At 40.7% G+C, this 18,989-nt stretch overlaps 1 protein-coding gene across 9 annotated transcripts in view; it reads left to right on the top strand.

Moving 5' to 3' along the window:
* Positions 1–18,989, top strand: part of NEO1 (neogenin 1) — a 212,119-nt gene that overhangs the window by 130,193 nt on the left and 62,937 nt on the right. For all 9 annotated transcript variants that reach the window (XM_056345733.1, XM_056345732.1, XM_056345735.1 and 6 more), the window contains exons 6-7: positions 3,921–4,075; positions 4,916–5,036. In XM_056345733.1, coding sequence (XP_056201708.1) covers positions 3,921–4,075; positions 4,916–5,036 — 276 coding nt within the window. The remainder of the gene's footprint in view (positions 1–3,920; positions 4,076–4,915; positions 5,037–18,989) is intronic.

The raw sequence follows: 18,989 nt of genomic DNA, 5'->3' as shown, positions 1-18,989 counted from the left end.
AGAGTATGTTTCAAATTCTTAATCTCCTAAATCAAAAATATTTGAGAGCAGATAATAGGGTATCTAGTTCAACCTTCATTTTTGTGGCAAAAAGATACTGAATCTTATGATTCAATATTAATGCCTGCTGGTGGATGATGCTGCAAGTTAAAGCTGTAAAGTTGCTAATGATACTTGAGTACTTTCCAAATGTCTTTGTTACAAGTTAAACATTAGTGGAGAAAACGGAAATAATTCCAGAACTTTACTTTGTACTAATTTTGTTTCAGATGTGATGATCCATCTGTTCCCTTATGGTGCTGCTCCCTCCTTGTTGCCCTCTCCTTGTCCATCAACCTTTCAGATTAGCGATGGCCGTTCCCAGGCTACTACTGTTCGTTCTTCTGTGTTCAGTTTTGGGTTTGCTTTTAAAAACATACCTGTTTTCTGCTAGGTATGATGGAAGTCTCTTGGTAGGTGGATGTTGAGGGAGGTCTAAAGTGCTGGCAATGTATTCAATGAGGAAAATACAGAGTACTGCTAGAGATGTCTGTCTTCAAGAATTTGTGATGGGATCCTCCCACCGTACCGTCTGTGCTGGGCAGACAGCGTGTGCATACCGAGAGCAGGGGCTTGCCCTTTCTGATGCTCCTCTTCCTGAGGGAAGGGCTGCTGTGTTGCCTCCGTGAGCTTTATGCTCATCGTTTCAGAGATTAAAGGGTGTCTCAATATGTTTTTGAAAGAGGTAAGCATTGAACACATTGAAGGAAATAGAAAACTGGATAAAAATGTGGTTTAAATAAAGGTAAATCATATCATAATACTTCTTTTGATAAAGTAACTAACTTTGGCAAAGGCAGTCTTAACCCCAGAGCAGCTGGGTTTTTTGTAAGAGCCACTTGTGATTTTACTGAAATTTTCTTACAGATCCTGTTTCTCATCCTTGAGTTTTCCAGTGTAGCTACTCAGTATGGCAATTTGCATGTATTCTTGAGGTCATCAGATGATTTTTTTTAGACAAGGTTTGTGCTTTTGACAGTGAATATTATTGGGTTGTGTTTATTAAGATTCCTGTGTAGTATGTGGCTAAGGGATTAAATGTTGGGCTGTAATGAATGTTACGGAAATAGGAATATTGTACAGTCATGGAAAAACTAATCTTTCATGTTTCAAATTTTTACATTCCCTTTTTTCAACTATGTAACCTTTCTAAGTATCAGTGTGTGTGTGTATATGTATACATGTGGAGAAAGAGACTAAAAGGGAGTGAGAACATACACTATTGAGCAAGGAGACTGGAACAAAATCAGTCATTAGTTAAAAATGGCTAATGATGAGAGAGCAATGATCTATCACAGGCTGACATCAGGATGTTGCATCTAGGGAAGGGCAAATACGGTAGTAGAATGAATTGGGCAAGATATTTGCTGTGGTGATAACACTGTATTTATGCCATTTTTCAAGTCAGTGGTGAGACACATCTGAAATTGCATGTAAATAATTGAAACTCTAGTGGCTGCAAAGATTAATTCAAACTAGAGCAAATACAGAGAGTCTGCAAGGAGGGTGTGGGCGACTTGACATACCAGAACTAAGCAAACATGACGTGTGCCTGCCAAAACCAAGGCTGGGATATGGGAAAGGAGTGGAGAAATAGTGCAGCTCACAATAGATAGAAATGCTGAGGATAAATGCCAGGGAGGAATACAAATCTAAAATGAAAGGCACTGTTTTCATAAAGAATAAGTAATAGCAATTTGGCCACAAATAAATACAGAAGACAGTTTTCAAATGTCAGAGTTATATACAGTTATTATAGTCATCTAATATAGATAGTAAGTACAAAAATTTCTAAATCATTTTAATGTGGAGTTTACGGTGTGTTTAGTAAATTTATGGAAAGTTGATGTGAAATGGATGTCTGAAGTCGTAGGCAACTGGACTCAGCCCCATCCTGATTTTTGCTCCTAAGTGAGACAGTTTGAGCAGTTAATATTATGTACATGTTTATGTAGTTTCTGGTATAGATTTGCAGGCTTATCTGTGAGTTAAGCCATCCTCCTACTCTATAAATAAATATTTCCATAAGTTAATGTTCTCTTATTTAACTTATAATCAGAAAATTGGGGTGTGTGTGGGGTGTGTTAGAGAGCTGCTTGTCTCCAGCTGTCTGGTTTTAAAAATATTAAATCCACCTACAAATGTGTACAGTCATTTCACAGGAAGAAGTAAAAACATGGTTTAGTATTCCTTATGCTCTAGCATGAGGTAAATCCCATTGATAGGTGAAGCGTGTAAGATGTTTGTCTAAACTCTGTATCCCTTCCATATTGACTTTCTTGGATAAATATTAAAGGGCAAAAGGCTGCTTTTGATTTCCTGGAACTTGAATAATCAGACCTGCCAACATAAGTAAATTGCCCTTATGTTGGTGAGTGTAGTAAAAACAAATAAATAGGTGAATGCTCCTCATAATAGAATATATTCAAATAGTATGTGCCTGTGAGCAGCTCTTCTTCCTGGCACTGAGCTGAAGAAGCGGAGAGTCCTTTTACGCAGCGTGATGCTTCTTGGTGGCACATTTGCTCACAGAAGTTTTTTAATATGTCTGTGCATTGAACATTTCGTGGCTTGTATTACCAAAAAAATCTTTATTTCTGAGTTTTTACATATTTGAAATATCTTTAATTTAATTAATCTTACTCTAAGGACATGACATTTTTAAAAAAGCGGCCAAGACCCAGAGGTAACACTTTCGGTACATGTCTTAAATGAAGAACCTGTCTGTCTTACTGTGCAATGAAATACACATCTTTGTGTACATACCTGTAATACGAAAGGTGTGTGTAGTCCTGTACATAGTGTTTCTTGGGCTTACACAAACCAGAGAAGAAAATCTTTGGGTCAGTACATCACTGTCTATTTGATAAACAGAATTTCTTCAGGGGAACACAAGGCAATGGTACCCTAGGAAACTTTCATCTTAGTTTTGTGTCCATTCATTTTTTAAGAAGTCTTTTTTAATACAATTTTAGCTTTTCGTTTACCTACTGACTTAAGTATTGAGTACAAAGAACTCCATGAAAAATCTATGGTGTATCAGCCGAAGGATTTTATCTAATAAGTAACTGGTTGCTGATCATGGTGCACCCTTACATGCTCTAAGTGCCTGACTGCATGACCACCGATTACAGCGCTCCAGCTGGACTTACCATACGTCGACGTGTAGCTTTTTAGAAAAAGTTGTACATAGCCTTTTTCATCGTAGCCTGGTTTTTTAATTTCAAATCTAAGTTACAGTCTTTCCATTTAACAAACTAATAAACTTTGCTGCAGGAGGGGGTGAAAGCATTTGTATAACCTTTCATGGTCTTGCTGGGCAGCTTAGCCCACAAGATTCTGTATTTGTGGAAGGGGCATAAAACTGTTGGACAACTAAGCACTAAATGATTTGCTCAGATGAACTTGTGAGTTGGTGAAGGAAGAGTGTGAATGGTGTCTGAAATCCACTGCCTGCTGTGGACTGCAGCGTGCAGCAACATGCCTATGGCAGATAAGAGTGCAACGTGTTCTTTGACCATGGAAATATTTCTTTTTTCCAAATGATATCTATGTCTCTTGGTTTTAAAATACTTCTTAACTTTACACTTTATACATCCCGGTTCAATTTTTTCTTTCACATATTCTCCAGAGGTTGTTTCAAGTTAAAATGGCTGGCTGTTTAACTGGCCCAAATATCATGTTGAAACGGTGCCGAGCTCGTATCGGCTTCTGTCAAACCCTGATCTGAGAACGTCTGCCGACATCACTGTGCGGGCGCGTGAGCCCTTGCAGGCAGCTTGTCTGTGTTGAGTCTCACTGCGTGTTGGAGTATGAGCACAACTGATGTGGTTTTGTGGATGCTGACACCATCTTTTGTCTTTCTTCCATTTTATTTGAAGTTCCTCCTGAATTTCTGAAGCGGCCTGCAAATATTTACGCTCATGAGTCTGTGGACATTGTGTTTGAGTGTGAGGTGACTGGCAAACCTACTCCTACTGTGAAATGGGTCAAGAATGGAGACATGGTGATACCAAGTGACTATTTCAAAATCGTTGTAAGTACATTGTCCGTTTCACAATTTTTTAAGCTGTTGGCCTGTCTGTTAATCCTCTGACACATACGCATGGAAGCTAGGTTCTTTTATAGGACCAGCTTCCTATTTTTGTACTATTGATTTTCGGGCCCTGGGAGAGAAATGGTTTCTTGAAACCCTTAATGCTCCATAATTCAGTCATTTTACTGAAACACTAACGCGTGTTGCTTATGTGGTATGAGTTGATTTCTTTATAGCTTAGATTTTCCGTAAGGGACAGAGGCACAAACACTGACAAAAAGCACTTTGTTGGCTGAATCTGTGAATGCGCGGGCTCGCCGTGAGCACTGCCGGGCTGTGTCTTCAGCAGCCGTCTTGCAAATGACTGTTTCAAACAGGAGCTGAAATATAAACATAACTGAGTTGTGGATCATGAGTTTTGGCACAGCAGTACTTCTAGAGGGAAATTCTAGATGTAGGGGAAGTTGTTGTTGAGACACGGTTGAGAACTTAATGGTTGTATAATTGGGTATACCTGAGGTTGTAGGATTGCAGCGATGAGCTGTGTAGTTATACTCTGTGCTTAAAATATTGTAAAAATGGCTGTGGAAATTCTATGATTTGCCAGTGATACATGATGCTAGAAAATGATAGCCGTTGGTAAGAGCTGCTGCTGCTTTTTGAAACCATATAATTGGAGGATTTAGTGCGGGAGAGATGCAAGCTGATGGGAACTCCAAATGCACTTTTCCATGTTACTGTTCAGAAGTTTCTCCGGTCACAGTAATGTCCCATAACACCACCATTGTTTTTGCAGTTGCAACCCATTTTTCAGTGTTGTGTTTTTCCTTCACTCTTCAGAAAGAACATAATCTGCAAGTTTTGGGTCTGGTGAAATCAGATGAAGGATTCTATCAGTGCATTGCAGAAAATGATGTTGGAAATGCACAGGCTGGAGCCCAGCTGATAATACTTGACCTTGGTAAGATAAACTGTGACAGCAGAGTGCCAAAAGATGGGGAGGAACAATTTCAAGGGACCTTTTCCACCACATGTGTTATAGCTTTAACTCTGCTAGAGTGGGATGTGTTTTTAAAATCATATGCGTGATTCAGTGTTGTCTTCTGTACACTGAAAGTTACTTAGGGGAAAGTAAGGAATTCTATAGGTTTCACCTTGTATTCTGGAAAATATTTTGAAGATATTTAGTGCAATAATAAACCATAGGCAGAAATCTGAAATACTGTTGCATGCTGAAGTTTTAAAAAAACAGGATAGCCAAAATGAAAACAATCACTGAAATTACAAAACTGAAAAATAAGAACTTAGGAATTGCACCACAAATGAAGTATTTTACACTGAAGTCATTCCTGTGTGAGAAGCTTTTTTTCTGCTATTTAAAAACTAGTAAGCTATGTAATTTCTGCAAACAGCAACTGTAAAATTTTTTTTTTTAGTTACAGCTGCAGTTTAAGATAAATATTTGTTCCTGTGCTTCAGTCAGTGGAATTACTAACAATGCTCACCTTCTTGCAATGTCCTGCATTGCATATTTTGGATGTTAAAAGAGAATAATTAGTGGTACAATTAAAGACTTAGTATCTTCCTGAAAAAGAGGTAGTACAAATATCGTTACTAAGGCATCAGCTTGTTTTGCTCTCTCAGGTCACACAGTTCTTAAAAAAAAATTTCTAAGAGCACAAGGAAGAAAACCAATAGTAAGAAAGATGAGGGAGAGAGACAAGTCAGACAAGAAAATATTAGTTCTGTGCTTTTGGGGGCTTTTGTGTTGCCTGTCTGTTTGGGGGGTATTGCTTCAAAATTCTAATATCTTTTTTTTATTTGGATGGAAAGAATTTAGGGGAAGCAGTCTTACGTATGATCAGAGGCATGATGTAACTTCCCACTTGCATTTAACAGATGTGAATCTGCTAGACCTGGTTTTGGTGTTCATTGTACAGAGGGTACACTGTTACAAGCGTGCTCTAAAGAGAGAGATTTCCCATTTCTTTTCTGATTGTTTTGTAGAGTAGTTGTGCACTTATAAATTCTTCTGAATTCTCGTTTGGATATGGGTACGTTTCATTGCTGGCTGAAGAGATGCATGTGCTTCCTAGAATTACATGGGGAATGGAAGGTGCCCTCTACTGGATTCAGTACCTTTAATACTACAGAGCTGTAGGATTTCAGCCTCCTCAGCACCTGGATCCAGCAATGGCCTACTGTCATCAGGTTGCCAGAAAAATTATTAAAAGTAATTTTATTTCTGCTATATGCATGAATCTCCTGAGTAGTTTCCAAATCTCTCAAGCGGAAGCATTATTCCTTGTTTTCCACGTTTGAAAAATACTGAATAATTAATGCATTTGGGTTTTGAAGCCCTGTCCAAGTTTGTACTTTCACCCAGTTCCCAGTAGTGGTTTATTAATTGCTAGTACTGTTATTATTTTAGTTCCTGTGGTCTCACTCTTCTTCCTTTCCCTCCCCTGTTGTTTGCCCAGTGGTTTCTCCTTCCTGCTCTTCTCTGGCAACCTGTCCTGTTATGCTAAAGGACTTTGCCTTATAATGCTGTCCTTTTTTTTTTTTTTTTTTGCATGCTGCCAAAGGATTGTGGATGCAGTGTTGGTGGAGTCTCATTTCGGGTGTAAAGATACACCCCCGAAGTCGTATCGTTCTGTTACATGGCCTGCAGTGTTTTTAACAATGCACTCCCTGTGTAACACTGATGCATTTTAGTTGTTATTTTCCAACAGTAAAGATAACCACATGGTACATCTGAAAGTACATTTCATTTTTTTGTTATTGTTGAGTAGTGGCATAACAACTAGTGCAATTAGGAATGAATGTGCTCTATTTTAGTTGTGATATATGAAAACTGGTATACACAGTTGAAGAAAATACAGATAATTGATATTTTGATACCTTCTCACACTATATGGACGGTGAAGAAGGAAACTATTCAGGGAAAGAGGGCAAAAGTGACCATATATAGTAGTTCTTTCATGACATCTGACTTGGTATGAAAATTTAAAAATGCTAATTTGAGCAAAACCTATTCTGAACACTGAACATTAATTCAGAAAGCTTTTTTTTTTTTTTTTTCCATTTCATACCTGTTGATGAGAAATACCTACTTTGCCAACTGGAAGAGTAATTTCAGTGAAAAAATGTCAAGTGTTCATCAAAGTTCTTCCCAGTTAGCAGTGTGTCCCTTCCCTTGCTGTTCTGTTTTCTCCTTCCTGAATGGAACTGGCAAACATCTGGCTATTTACAAACAATTTCCCATTAACTCCTTTGCTTATCATATCAAATTGATCTTTAATAAATTAAATTTAAATTATAAAGTAGAAGCCTCTGAGTTTCTCTCTGAGAAGACTCTATGAGTTTCTCTCTGAGAAGACTCTATGAGTTTCTCTCTGAGAAGACTCTATGAGTTTCTCTCTGAGAAGACTCTATGAGTTTCTCTCTGAGAAGACTCTATGAGTTTCTCAGAGGGGGCACACACATTTTTTTATGGGCCAGTGTTGAAGAAATGGACCAAGACTATTTTGTGGGCATCTGTAAATGGGCTACAGCACTGGTTGTGGTAGTTGACAGCAAGGAAGGAGGTAGTTGGCTGCCGTCAGAGATGAGTTTGGGTGGTTGGAAAAGACATAGTTACTCAGGCTTTGAGGGAGATACACTGAGAAAGGTTAAAGAGAAATAAACCAATAAAACTCTACTTTGCATATTATGTCAGCACTTGGTTGGCTCTTCTGTACACTAACTTGTTTCAACCTAAACCCTTTGTATAGAAATTTTCCAGTGTGTTGGGTTTTGCTGCCTGGAACGATACTGTTCCATCCAGAATTCTGTTGAGGTGTGTACTGTAAGGGTTTCTGACTGGTCTGAAAGTGAAAGACCACATCTGTATTTTCTTCAGTCTTAGAAGGCAGCATAATTTTTAATTAAATACAATAGGCATAAAGTATACAATGTCATTATGTGCTACAACAAAAGGGGTTTTGTATTTGGACATAGATTTCTGACTTTGCAGGTAGCAGTATTTTGGTGATTCACTTTGCTGCACGACAGTTTTGATGCATGAATGTATGTGAGTGTACGCTGTGCCTAGCCCTACAGACCAGTGTATATGTAGGCTCTCGTCTGCTGGAATAAGCTTAAAATAATTGTCGATCAGACATAAGTTTCTTTTGGGTTGGTCTCTTTTGTATTTGGACAGAATTCTGAAAAGCTTGCAGTATATACAGAAGTTATTTATGGAAAACATTTAAAGAATTGACTGGCTAAAAATGTTAGGGTAATTTGAAGGCTTATTGGAGTGGCTTTTTATTTTCAATTCTAATTATCTGTATACCTTTAGAAAAGAAGACTGTACTTGGATTGTTTGTACAGAGTCACCAAGTTTTGCTTTTTCTGGATAGACAGAAGAATTGTGGTATTGAGAGAGGAGATTTTTAGGAGAACTCTTTGTAATTGAGAAGGTTGACAACAGGAGAGGGAGTAGGATTCAGGTGAATGGTCTGAGTTAAATACTCTTCTCCTACCGATATCCCCTGTACTTAACTTCAGGTGTAGAATTCTGCAAGAGAGTTCTAAAGCATCCCATCTGCTTTCCAGATGCCTTGAGATTTGAAATTGTGCCCCTGTTTCTCAGATACTGACCTTCCCCTGGAGGCCAGGAACCTTTGGGAATGTCACTGTAGTTGTGGCTCTGCTGCCTGGTCTGCCTTTGGGGGAGAGTTTAAGAACTGCCTAAAGAAAGGGAAGTACCTCAGTTACCACCTTCCTCTGCACTTGCCCTCTGCTCACGTTTGGCACTCCCACTGGTCCTCTCTGCCTCATTGAAGAAGACGTGGGTGGTCTTTTCTTGTGTCCTGCAAATGCCACCATGGAGGACTCCGACGTATCCCAGTGAGAAGGAAGAACCTTAGTCATGCCTTGGGAATGACTTTCTTGGCAACCTCAAATCTTGCGCCCTCCTTTTTTACACAAAACCAACCATTTTTACTTAAAATTTGATCCTGATTGGTCAGCCTCTGCCTGTTTCAGTTATGGATCAGAGAGATAATATGCTTAATTACAACAAACCTGTTTATTGTAATCATTTTTACAGCATTATTTTGTGTGGTCTCTGAAAACCTCTGTAATGGATGCATTTGGGTTTTCTTCATGGAGGTTAAATGCTAGTGACAAGACTGAAAAATTCAGCCAGGACCTGTAACCTGGCCTTTTCCAGTGTATCTAGCGTTGCTCAGAATTGCCATTTGGGGACTGAAAAAAGAACAGGTGGTAATGAGCGAAAGGAGGTGCCTTTGGGGGAGCGAGGCAGATGGTTCCCTGTCACCCCTGTGTGATAGGCATCTGACAAGTACTCAGGCATAAAAAAAAAAAGTGATTCTTGAATGCTGTATAAAGAAAAATTGTAGACTGTAAACAAATATGCCACATTATTTAGAGAACAATTTCCAAATGTTATTTGAGATGCACTGTATCACCTTCAAAATTCCACAGTAGGTGTGTATACTGCATGAGGGTTGTAATTTTATACTGCAGAAGTTAGTGTCTGCCTTTCCGTGCCGTGTCTGCGAGTTGTACAGGAGTGAGATCCTCGTGGGAATGAATTGACTGTGCTGCAGGTATAAGCAGTACACCACGTCGAGATCTCTTGTAGTGGAAATATCTGTTTCTTTAAACTTAATTTTTTCATGGAAAATAGTCTATATCCAAGCAGGGATATCCTGCATGTGAATTGATATCACCAGCATGGGAACCAAGGAGGAGGAATTAGAAGCTTGCATGTAGTTGCAGATCCTTTGGGATTGCAAAGACATCTCGGGATAGCGCAAGAGATGGACAGGCCGTTTTGGAGGAGTGGGGCAGGGAAGGAGGGTCAGGCTGTATGAGGGGGCTGGCTCGAGTGTCTGTAGCTTTACCCTGGGAAGGGTGATGAGCCAGCTGAGAGCTTGCTTATGCATGAGGATGGAGATCGTGCGTGTCTGCTAGAGACCAACTAACCGAGGGGGAGAAGCAATGAAGCTTTCTGCACAGGGCTGGAGGTTGCAGGCCCTGGTATTTGTGTGGGGGTTTAACCACCTGTGTGAGCTGGAATGGCGGCCGTGTGGTGCGGGAGCTCATACCGTGAGGTGCTGCGGTGGGCTGCAGGGAACGTCTTGACACAGGCTGGCTGTGTCTGGCTGGACGTCTCGTGGAGGAGGTGTGCTGGACCTGCTGTTCGGGAACAAACAAGGACAGGTAAGGGTCAAAGCAGCTTCGGCAGCAGTGATCGTGAGATGCTTGAATTTAGGCTTCGAAGAGAACTGAGCAAAACAAACAGCAGAATTACAGCCTTGAACTTCAAGACAGGAGATTGACTCGTTCAGGGATCTTTTTGGCAGGTTCCCATGGGAGATTGTGTTAACGGGCAGGAGGCAAACCATTTGATCCTGAAGGACAGTCTTCCCAAAGCACAAGAGTGGTCTATTCCAGAGTGCAGGAATTTGAGCACGTGTGTCCAGGAGACCAGCAGGGGTAAAGAAGGTGCTCCTAACTGGGCTCAAACACAAAAAGAAAGTATGAGGGATGTTGCCAGGATGTGCAGGGATGGAGCTTGGGAAGACAAAGCTCAGCCGGAGCTGGAACCCTTTTGGGGAAAATTATGGACCAAAGCCCCCTGGAAACGAAGTGATGGGTACATGAAAGGGGTGATGATGACGGGGAAAATCCGCCATGGATTCACCAATGGCAAATTGTGTCCAGCTATCCCAGTAGCCTTCTAAGATTAAATGGTTGGCCCTGCGGTCCAGAGGAGGGAAGAGAAGTGGATATTGTTTACTTGCCTGTTACAAGGCCTTTGACACCACCTGCAGTAGTTTCCCTGAAGCTGAAGTGGGGAAATCTGGGCTGGAGGGCGGGCGGTGGGGGTGAGCAGGGCGGGCCGGCCCAGCAGGCTCCCAGTGGTGCTGGTGGGGGGGCAGCCCAGTAACGGGTGGCACCACCTGGGGCTTCATGCTGCGACGGGAGGGGTCCTATCTTCATCGGTGACCGGGACGACAGGACAGAGATTATTCGTGGTGAGTTTGCGGGTTGTACTGGATCGGGAGGAGCAGCAGCTACACTGCGGAGAGAGGGACCCGGCGGGCTGGAGAAGCCGGTGGGAAGCTCAGAGCGCAGCCCTGGCAGACGTGCATTCCGGCACCAGGGTCAGGGTGACGCCATGCGGCGCAGAGGCTGCCTGCCAAACAGGCAAGGAGCTTTGCAGAGAGAGCCTTGGTGGGATAGGCAGGAGGTCGGGGGATGGGATTGTTTCCCCCTCCTTGTCGCTGGGGAGACCACGTTAAGACAGTTTCAAGCATCACAACACAAGAAAGACATTGGCATGGTGGGACTGCAGTGGAGACATAGCAAGGTAATGAGGGAGCTGGAGCCCGTGGTGAGAGATGTGCTGCGACTGTGAGAGAAATGCGTTCGATTAATCCTGACGAATGGAAGCCTAGCAATATCTTACTGCTCAACCAGCAGGACAGCATAGAGCCGATGGAGGTAACAGGAAAAGGAGGGTAGATTTAGGGTAGGTATTAGGAGGAAATCCTTCCCCGTGCGGGCGGCGAGGCGCTGGCACAGGCTGCCCGGAGAGGCTGTGGGTGCCCCATCCCTGGCAGTGCCCAAGGCCAGGCTGGACGGGGCTGGGGGCAGCCTGGGCTGGGGGGGGTGTCCCTGCCCCTGGCACGGGTGGGACTGGGTGATCTTTAAGGTCCCTGCCAACCCAAACCGCTCCATGGTTCTATGATAATTTCCGATCAGATAAGAGAAAGCAGTTACACAGTGAGGGTAGTTGGAGTTGCAACAGGCTGTCCAGGGAGGTTGTGAAATCTCTGTTAATCTTGGAGCAACTCAAGATGCGCCTAGGCAAGGCCCTGAGCAGCCTGGTCAGAGGTGGCTCTGCACAAGTGAGGGGTTGCACAGATGAGCCCCAGAGATACCTCTGAACTGGCAGTATTCCAGGAATCTGAAGGACTGTTGGCCTGAGAGGTGTGAATTGACCTTATTTATCTCTTTGTGTATAGTCTTAAAGTAACAGTCAAATTATGACAATCTTGTGGTGTGTATTTTCCTGCTGATCTCCTTAGGAGAAACATAAATGTCTGGTATCAGTGGTAGTTTGACATTACAAACCAAATTTGATTAAAGTATAACACCACTTCAGTTGCACTGTACAGTATTAATTCCTCTGCTGAATTGCATTATGTGAATCCTAAATCTGAGCGAGTTTTAAAGACATCATTTATTGACCTAAATTGTGGCTTTCTTTGTGTAATTGAATACTGTCAAGGACCATTGCTGCATGAATAATTTCATTTTATGTTGGTACTTCTCTGCCAGAGTTTGGCCGTGAGCTGTATCTCAGGTCTTAGAGCAGGGAAATGAGGTGGACAGGACTCCTGGTAGGGTAGGGTGGGAAACATCAGAAGCCTGATCAAAGTTTTCTGGGGTCAGCCCGTTTCAGCTAAGAATGTGATGAAAATCTGTCATTTCTATATTGCAAGTGGTATTCAATTGTTGGAGGTTACTTCAGGCTGACACAGACTTGGAGATTTCAGCGGATCAGATCCCACTCTTAGAAGCTATTTGAGCACCCCTAGACCGACGCCAGTCAAAACAATTCCCAGATGTAGCTGGGTTTCCAACTTCTTGTTAGTCAAACCTTGGACCCTTTTTGCTTAACTTGTAGAGTGCCGAACCTTTGCTTTTTTTCAGGCTTTTTCTCCACTTTGACAACCCACTCTGAAATTCTAAATGCACCCTTTGGTGTGCTTGCAGCCCTCCTAACGTTGCTTTTGTTTTAAACTTCACGAGCCTTTTCTCCGCTCCATCATCTGGATTGTTAAAAAAATACATAGAATCGTACAGAACTCAGCATCCCCTCCAGTGTCCCCCAGTTCAATATTGCCTTCACTCAGCCAGTTATGAATCCACTTTTGTAGTAGCCTTGTCTGGAAGATATTTGCTTGCTTTTGAAAATGTCATGCCTTGTCAAAAGCTTTATTTAAATCAACATATATGAAATACTTTGTGTTTTCTGTATCTGTAAGTTCCATTATTCTGTTGTAGGAGGCAAATATGAGTTATTTTTGACAGATTTTGGCTTCTGTTGAAAGAAATCCAAAAGTTGGCACCAAGAGGCTTGTGCTCTGGTTTGAAAAAAACTGTTGGACTTTTGAGCATTTTCCATATGTAAAGAATTACATAAATTTAACTTGTACCCTTGTCTGGTTTAAGCTGAGAGGCAGACAACTCATACTCCAGGACCTATTCTGGATAGTTTCACAGATATCAAATGTAATTTCTCAGGCGCTCACATCTTAGAGAGGTAATTTTTTTAGAGTATTTTGCGTGCAGTCACATACTGCGAATCAAGCACATTTAGTGGTGGTGTTGAGGTAATAAAGCAAATATTTTCTCAGTTCATGGAATTCTATGGAGTTCTTGGACACTATAGAAGTACTTGAAAAATATGCAGTGTTGCGGATGAAATGTCAGAGCAAGATGAAAAAAAAAAATGACTAAAAGAGGATTCTGTTGGGTATTCCTCCTGAAGACTGTTCTGTTTCCTCACTCAAACAGAAGTGTCTTCGCATTCTTTCTGTCTTATACAATTTCATGTGTCTTAAGGAAAATCAGAAAAGGACACAAGAAGTCTTAGTGTCTACTAGAGAAAAAATGATCTGTAGATTAAGACTGACTAGTAAGGCTGCAAACCCTTGCAGCCAAGAATTCAAATTATCTGTACAGAGGAAAAAATACTCGAAAGAAATGAATGGTGGATCTCAAGGGAGCAGGAATAGTAATGAACCTGACAGCAGGTCTGTGCAAAGGGGCACCAGCTCTGCTAGGATTTGAAAACCTGGGGACATGTGAGAGATCCCATCTGGTCTGATACGGGCAGAGGATCCAAAAGTGGGAAGATGGAAAATCTGCTATGACAAGTATCTTCAGAGACAGGACTAGCAGGGGAATTTCCTCTTCCCTTGAGAAATCTCCCCCCCTTTGTCTGTCGTATATCAACACGTGGGGTTTTTACTAAGCAGACTTAAGGCTTTGTTTAATGTAAGCAACCAGTTGCTGTATTAAACCGTGCTATTCATACAGTGTTTGTCACAGTTCATGTCAAAACTGTTTCTGAGATTTGGAATAATATTGAAGGTTATGGGACTGTGATGTTTGAGCCACGTATCTTCTATATGATACGTGCCATTTAAAATAGTTTGGCTGTTTGGGGCAGTTACTGTGTTATAAAATCAAGGTAATTTCCTCATTGACTGCTGTACATGCACATAAGCTTTGTGCTCTTCTGTACATATTCACATGTATAAAAAGCTTTGTGTGCATAAATGCTCATCTTTTTAAATGAAAGCGTTCAGGATGCTGTAGATGCCACAATTCTGCAAAAAAATTTAAAAGCAACAAATGTAACAAATACAACCTTAATACTGATGGCATAATGAAGTTTTTAAAAAATAATGGCAGCGCTTTGTTACATGTAGGCAAGAGCTTTTCCAGACTTGCTGTCTCAATCACTGTCTTAAACTTATCAAAACGGCTTCATATGAATGATAGATGAACAGCTTGTAGGTCTCATTTGGAAATTGTGTTTTAGGAACATAAACAGCATCTGAAATCACAAACTGACTTCAAACAGTGTTTTGTAAAACCAAAGCCAAACTCTGTGAATATTTTGTTACTGGTTGTATACACTTCATTGCTAATTTTCTGTAAACATAACAGTGTGTGCTCTTTAATGCTGAAAGACTTTTTTTTTTTTAATTTACATTACTTAGCTATTATTCATCAGTGAAAGTCAGCATTTGTATTTCTCATGGCTGCTTGTATGTTCAAAATTGCCAGAAAGCTGTTTTAATTCAGTGAGTTTCATTTCTTGACTCAGTGCCTGTTTAAAAAATGGCCTTTATTTATTCCCTTTTTATGGCCCCTGTTTTATATATAGTCTTACTGAGAAGTCAAACTGATTAAACGAAGCCACACTAGATCTCAAACTTCTAGAATTTTAACTTTGTGAAATTGGGAGCTAAACAGTTCTCATATTCTGTATTCAATAGACTATTCATGTTTAAAGTTGGCATGCACTTTAAATAAATTGCTCTAATTTAGATAAAATTAGTAATAGATTAATGTTTGCCAGCGTGCGGTGAATTGCAGGAAGGCATAACGAAATTTATAGGATGCTTTGATTTTGCTTATTAGTTTTCATTTCTTGTTTTATGACTGTATTTACAGTTGACTTGGCAAAGAAATTTGAAACCTCATGAAGGTATTTATATCAGATTGCATGCACCGTGATTTTAAGTCTGCTCAGAGCAAATATGCATTACGGTGATTTCTACTTTTGCAGTTACACTTTGAAACACTTGGACTGTGTTACCTGTTTGATTTTGGTTTTCGTGAGTGAAATTAATGGTTTAGAGATACTTGCATTTGAAGAAATTATATGTCTTATTTATTTTACAGAGGAATAAGACATAAGGAATGTTAGGTGGAGGCATAGAAAGAACCAGTGGGAGCAAAAAGCTTCAATGTATTTTAGGAAACTTTCAGCATGCATTAATTCATGTTTTCTATCCTTCACCTATATTTAGTCTATATTTGTGGTACCATAGCAAAAGTGAGAAGAACTAGGATGTGCATACGCTGTGCGAGGACCGTGAAACAGTCCCAAAGGCTTTGGGTCCCTGTTTTATGTCATCCCTTCTGCATTACCCTGGATTCCCAATAGAGTTTCTCCGTCCCATAGAAGTCCCTCTGCCACAAGGAAGGCTAATCAAAGCCCATACGCTTACTGTAATATCACTTCCAAATCCACCAATTACACCTTCCATTTATCCTCTTATATTTTCTATAATTGTTGTTTCTGGCAGTTTGGCTACTGCCTTACTAGTCAATACGTGGTCAGCAATGCCTGTTACCAGGAACCCAAACTGTGCATCTGTGGAACAGTAGTAAGCAAATGCAAATGTGTTCGGTGTGACCAGCTGCAGTTGTTGAGTTGACGGTTGGTTGTTTCTCTGCCCAAACACAGCTTCTGGATAGAGGTGAAAATAAAAATAAGGGTGGAGAGCGTTAGCTGTGGGTATAGGATGCATTCATTGTATCACAGTGGGTGTTTGTTTTCAGTGGTTTGTTTTTTTTCTTGTTTAGATGAAGAGTATAGCGGCAGGATTAGCTTTAGCTTGATATCTGTCGTGACTGCTGAAGGCATTTCCTCTGCCTTTATTATTCATAAACAGGGTTGTGGAGATTGACAGAAGTAACCTTAATTTGTAATTGATCCTAGCCTCATGTTGTAAAGGAAAATATCAGATTTTGTCAGTCTCACACCAGAGGGGAGAACAAACGTGTGGATATGGTTTTAATTGGTTGCTTATATTTCAAAGTTGCTAAATTATACAGTAATACCAGAGACAGCCAAATGCCATTTGGAGAAAAAGGAAAAAGGATTGGTTTACAGTTTGGTTGCATATGTAATAGGATTCATACAGCTGAATATCTGAATCTAGGAGAAGACTGTCTTAGTTCTGATGTCAATTATTTTCCCAGCAGTCTTGCCAGGATAACCTGAATATGCTGCTGGTTTTATACCATAAGGAAATAAAATTAATCTAACAAAGAAATTAAATTTCATTTTTAATAATGTGCATTCAGGGTTGAAACTAGCTGCAAATTGTCACTGTTCTTACTGCATTAGAAATGTCCTGGGGTGATATTTTCACGTTTTCTTGATTGTTTCCTCTCTCCTGTTGCCTGTCAGTGGTCAGCGAGCGGCAGGTACGTGGGATCGGTAACACAAATGCCGCTGAAATGGCTGTGCGAGCCCAGTGCCACAGCTAGTAGTGCTGCTTTGTACGCGGTGGGGGCTGAAAAGAGGAGAGCTGGGGCTTGCCTGGGATCTTCTCTCTCTTGAAAAAACCCAAACAACATTGCATGTCTCAAGCTAAAAAAAAAGAAAAAAAGAGTGCACTAGGTATCTATAACAGACAAATAGATATGTAAGTTAAGTAGATGTTTGATAAAGAGATTAGCAGAAATTAGTACAATTCGACATAAAAACAGCTTGTTCAGTCTCATCTGTTGCAACTTCAGCTTGCCAGAGTTCTTGCTGCAGGGTTGTTTCAAGTCTCAATAGATCCCAGACTGAGCAAAATCATCTTTTACTTCCAAGTTACTTCTCAGAGAAAACAGTGTGGGCTAACGCTCAGAGAAATCCTGCGCACACTGCAGCCGCCCCTGCGTGGCACACATCGGCTGCAGGTGTGCTGCACAGGGAGTTGGATGTTTTATCCAGAGGGAAATTTGGGGAGCATTATGATCATTTAAATAAAGTATTTCAGCTTAAAATCAAGGATTATGAAAGTTATCAACAAGAAGCAGCGTTGAACAGTAGCAGGAGTTGCATCTGGTGGACAAACAACTGCAGCTTGGGGGTGGGTTAATTTATTTCAGTTCAGGCTGTTACTGAGAAAAGAGGGAGAGACAGGAATTACCCTGCGGCGTTCCTTTGAAAATACATCCTTTAGTAGTCAAGTGGTGTGGTTTGATCATGGTAGTGCTGTATTGGTACTGCTCTGCCATCAAAGCGGTGATGTAGTCCTAAACCTGGCTGGTTGAAATTGTTATTGTTAATTATTTGTAGCATGTACAGAGCTGACAGCAACTGTGGCCCTGTTACCTCGCGTATGCAAACAGTGAGGGAAAACTGAACAGCGCTGCGAAAAACACAAAAGGTGAGATTGGAAATGAAGGCGTGGGGAAGTGACTTGCTCAAGGTGATAAAATGAGTTATTGGCAGAGTCCCAGTGAAATTTTGGGCTGAGGGAGCAATCTTGCCTGGCTCTTCAAATATGCAAATGGCTGCTGTAAAAATGAACACTTTCCAAAAATACACAGTATTTTTATTAGGAACTACTCCATAAAGAGTATTGCACAAGTATAACACATTTGCTTTTGAAATAAAATAATTGCTTTCCTGTTATTATTAAAGTCAAATTACAACACATTGTTGCAGGCTCTACTGTTCTCGAGAGATATTTTTTTTTTATTCTGCATTAAGAGTTCAATTTATGAATATTTATATTAAGGGGATAAACTGTATAGGGCTCTTTCAGTGCATTTACATGCATTTTTACTGCCTTGGGTTCTCTCTGTGTGTTCGAGTCTCCTTTCTCAAGGAGTGTCCATTTTAAAAAAATAAATATTTTTGCACGATGAAATATTCACTACTGAATTTTAAGATTATGTCCATCATTTTGCCATATGTAGTTACAGTTAGTATTTCTTTCCGATAACAAAATCTGTTTAAAAGCCGTTTAAAACTCCTCGGGGATAGGGAGAGACATATTTGACTTTTTTCCCTTCTTTTTTATGTGAGTCTCATGATCAGAATGCATGCCGGGCTTTTTTTCTTTACATCCTCCCCTGAAACTGTGGTATCTGATCTAAACCGCGGGGTTCCTGCTCAGGTCTGTAGGAGAGGCTGCTGTGCTCTGCCGGCTCACCTCTGTGTGATGCGTCAGCGAGGACTGTCACGCCTTTTTAATGGCTGTTTTGTGAGACAGGAAAAAAATAAATTGTTTCCTCTACACCAAAGCATTTCATCGTGAAATGAAAATGGGAGGAGTGTTCTTTATCGGAATGGATTTTATGACTTCCTTTAAAAAACAGACTCGTGGTCAGAACGTGTTTATCAGTATATTTATGTAGTCCCAATTTATTCAGTGCCCATCAGTGTCAATTTTACATTAGAATGTAGAACCAAATGCTTAAAAATCATAATCGCTGGGTATTAGGCATTTGCTTTTAGGTATTTTTGCTGAGCTTTTTGCAAGTAGTATGCATTCAGTGAAGAATAACCGTTCTCATTCCC

Source organism: Falco biarmicus, chromosome 7 (assembly GCF_023638135.1).
Source record: "Falco biarmicus isolate bFalBia1 chromosome 7, bFalBia1.pri, whole genome shotgun sequence".
Classification (NCBI taxonomy): Eukaryota; Metazoa; Chordata; class Aves; order Falconiformes; family Falconidae; genus Falco; species Falco biarmicus.
Note: the sequence above shows the minus strand (reverse complement) of the source record. Positions and strands in the feature narration are given on the sequence as shown.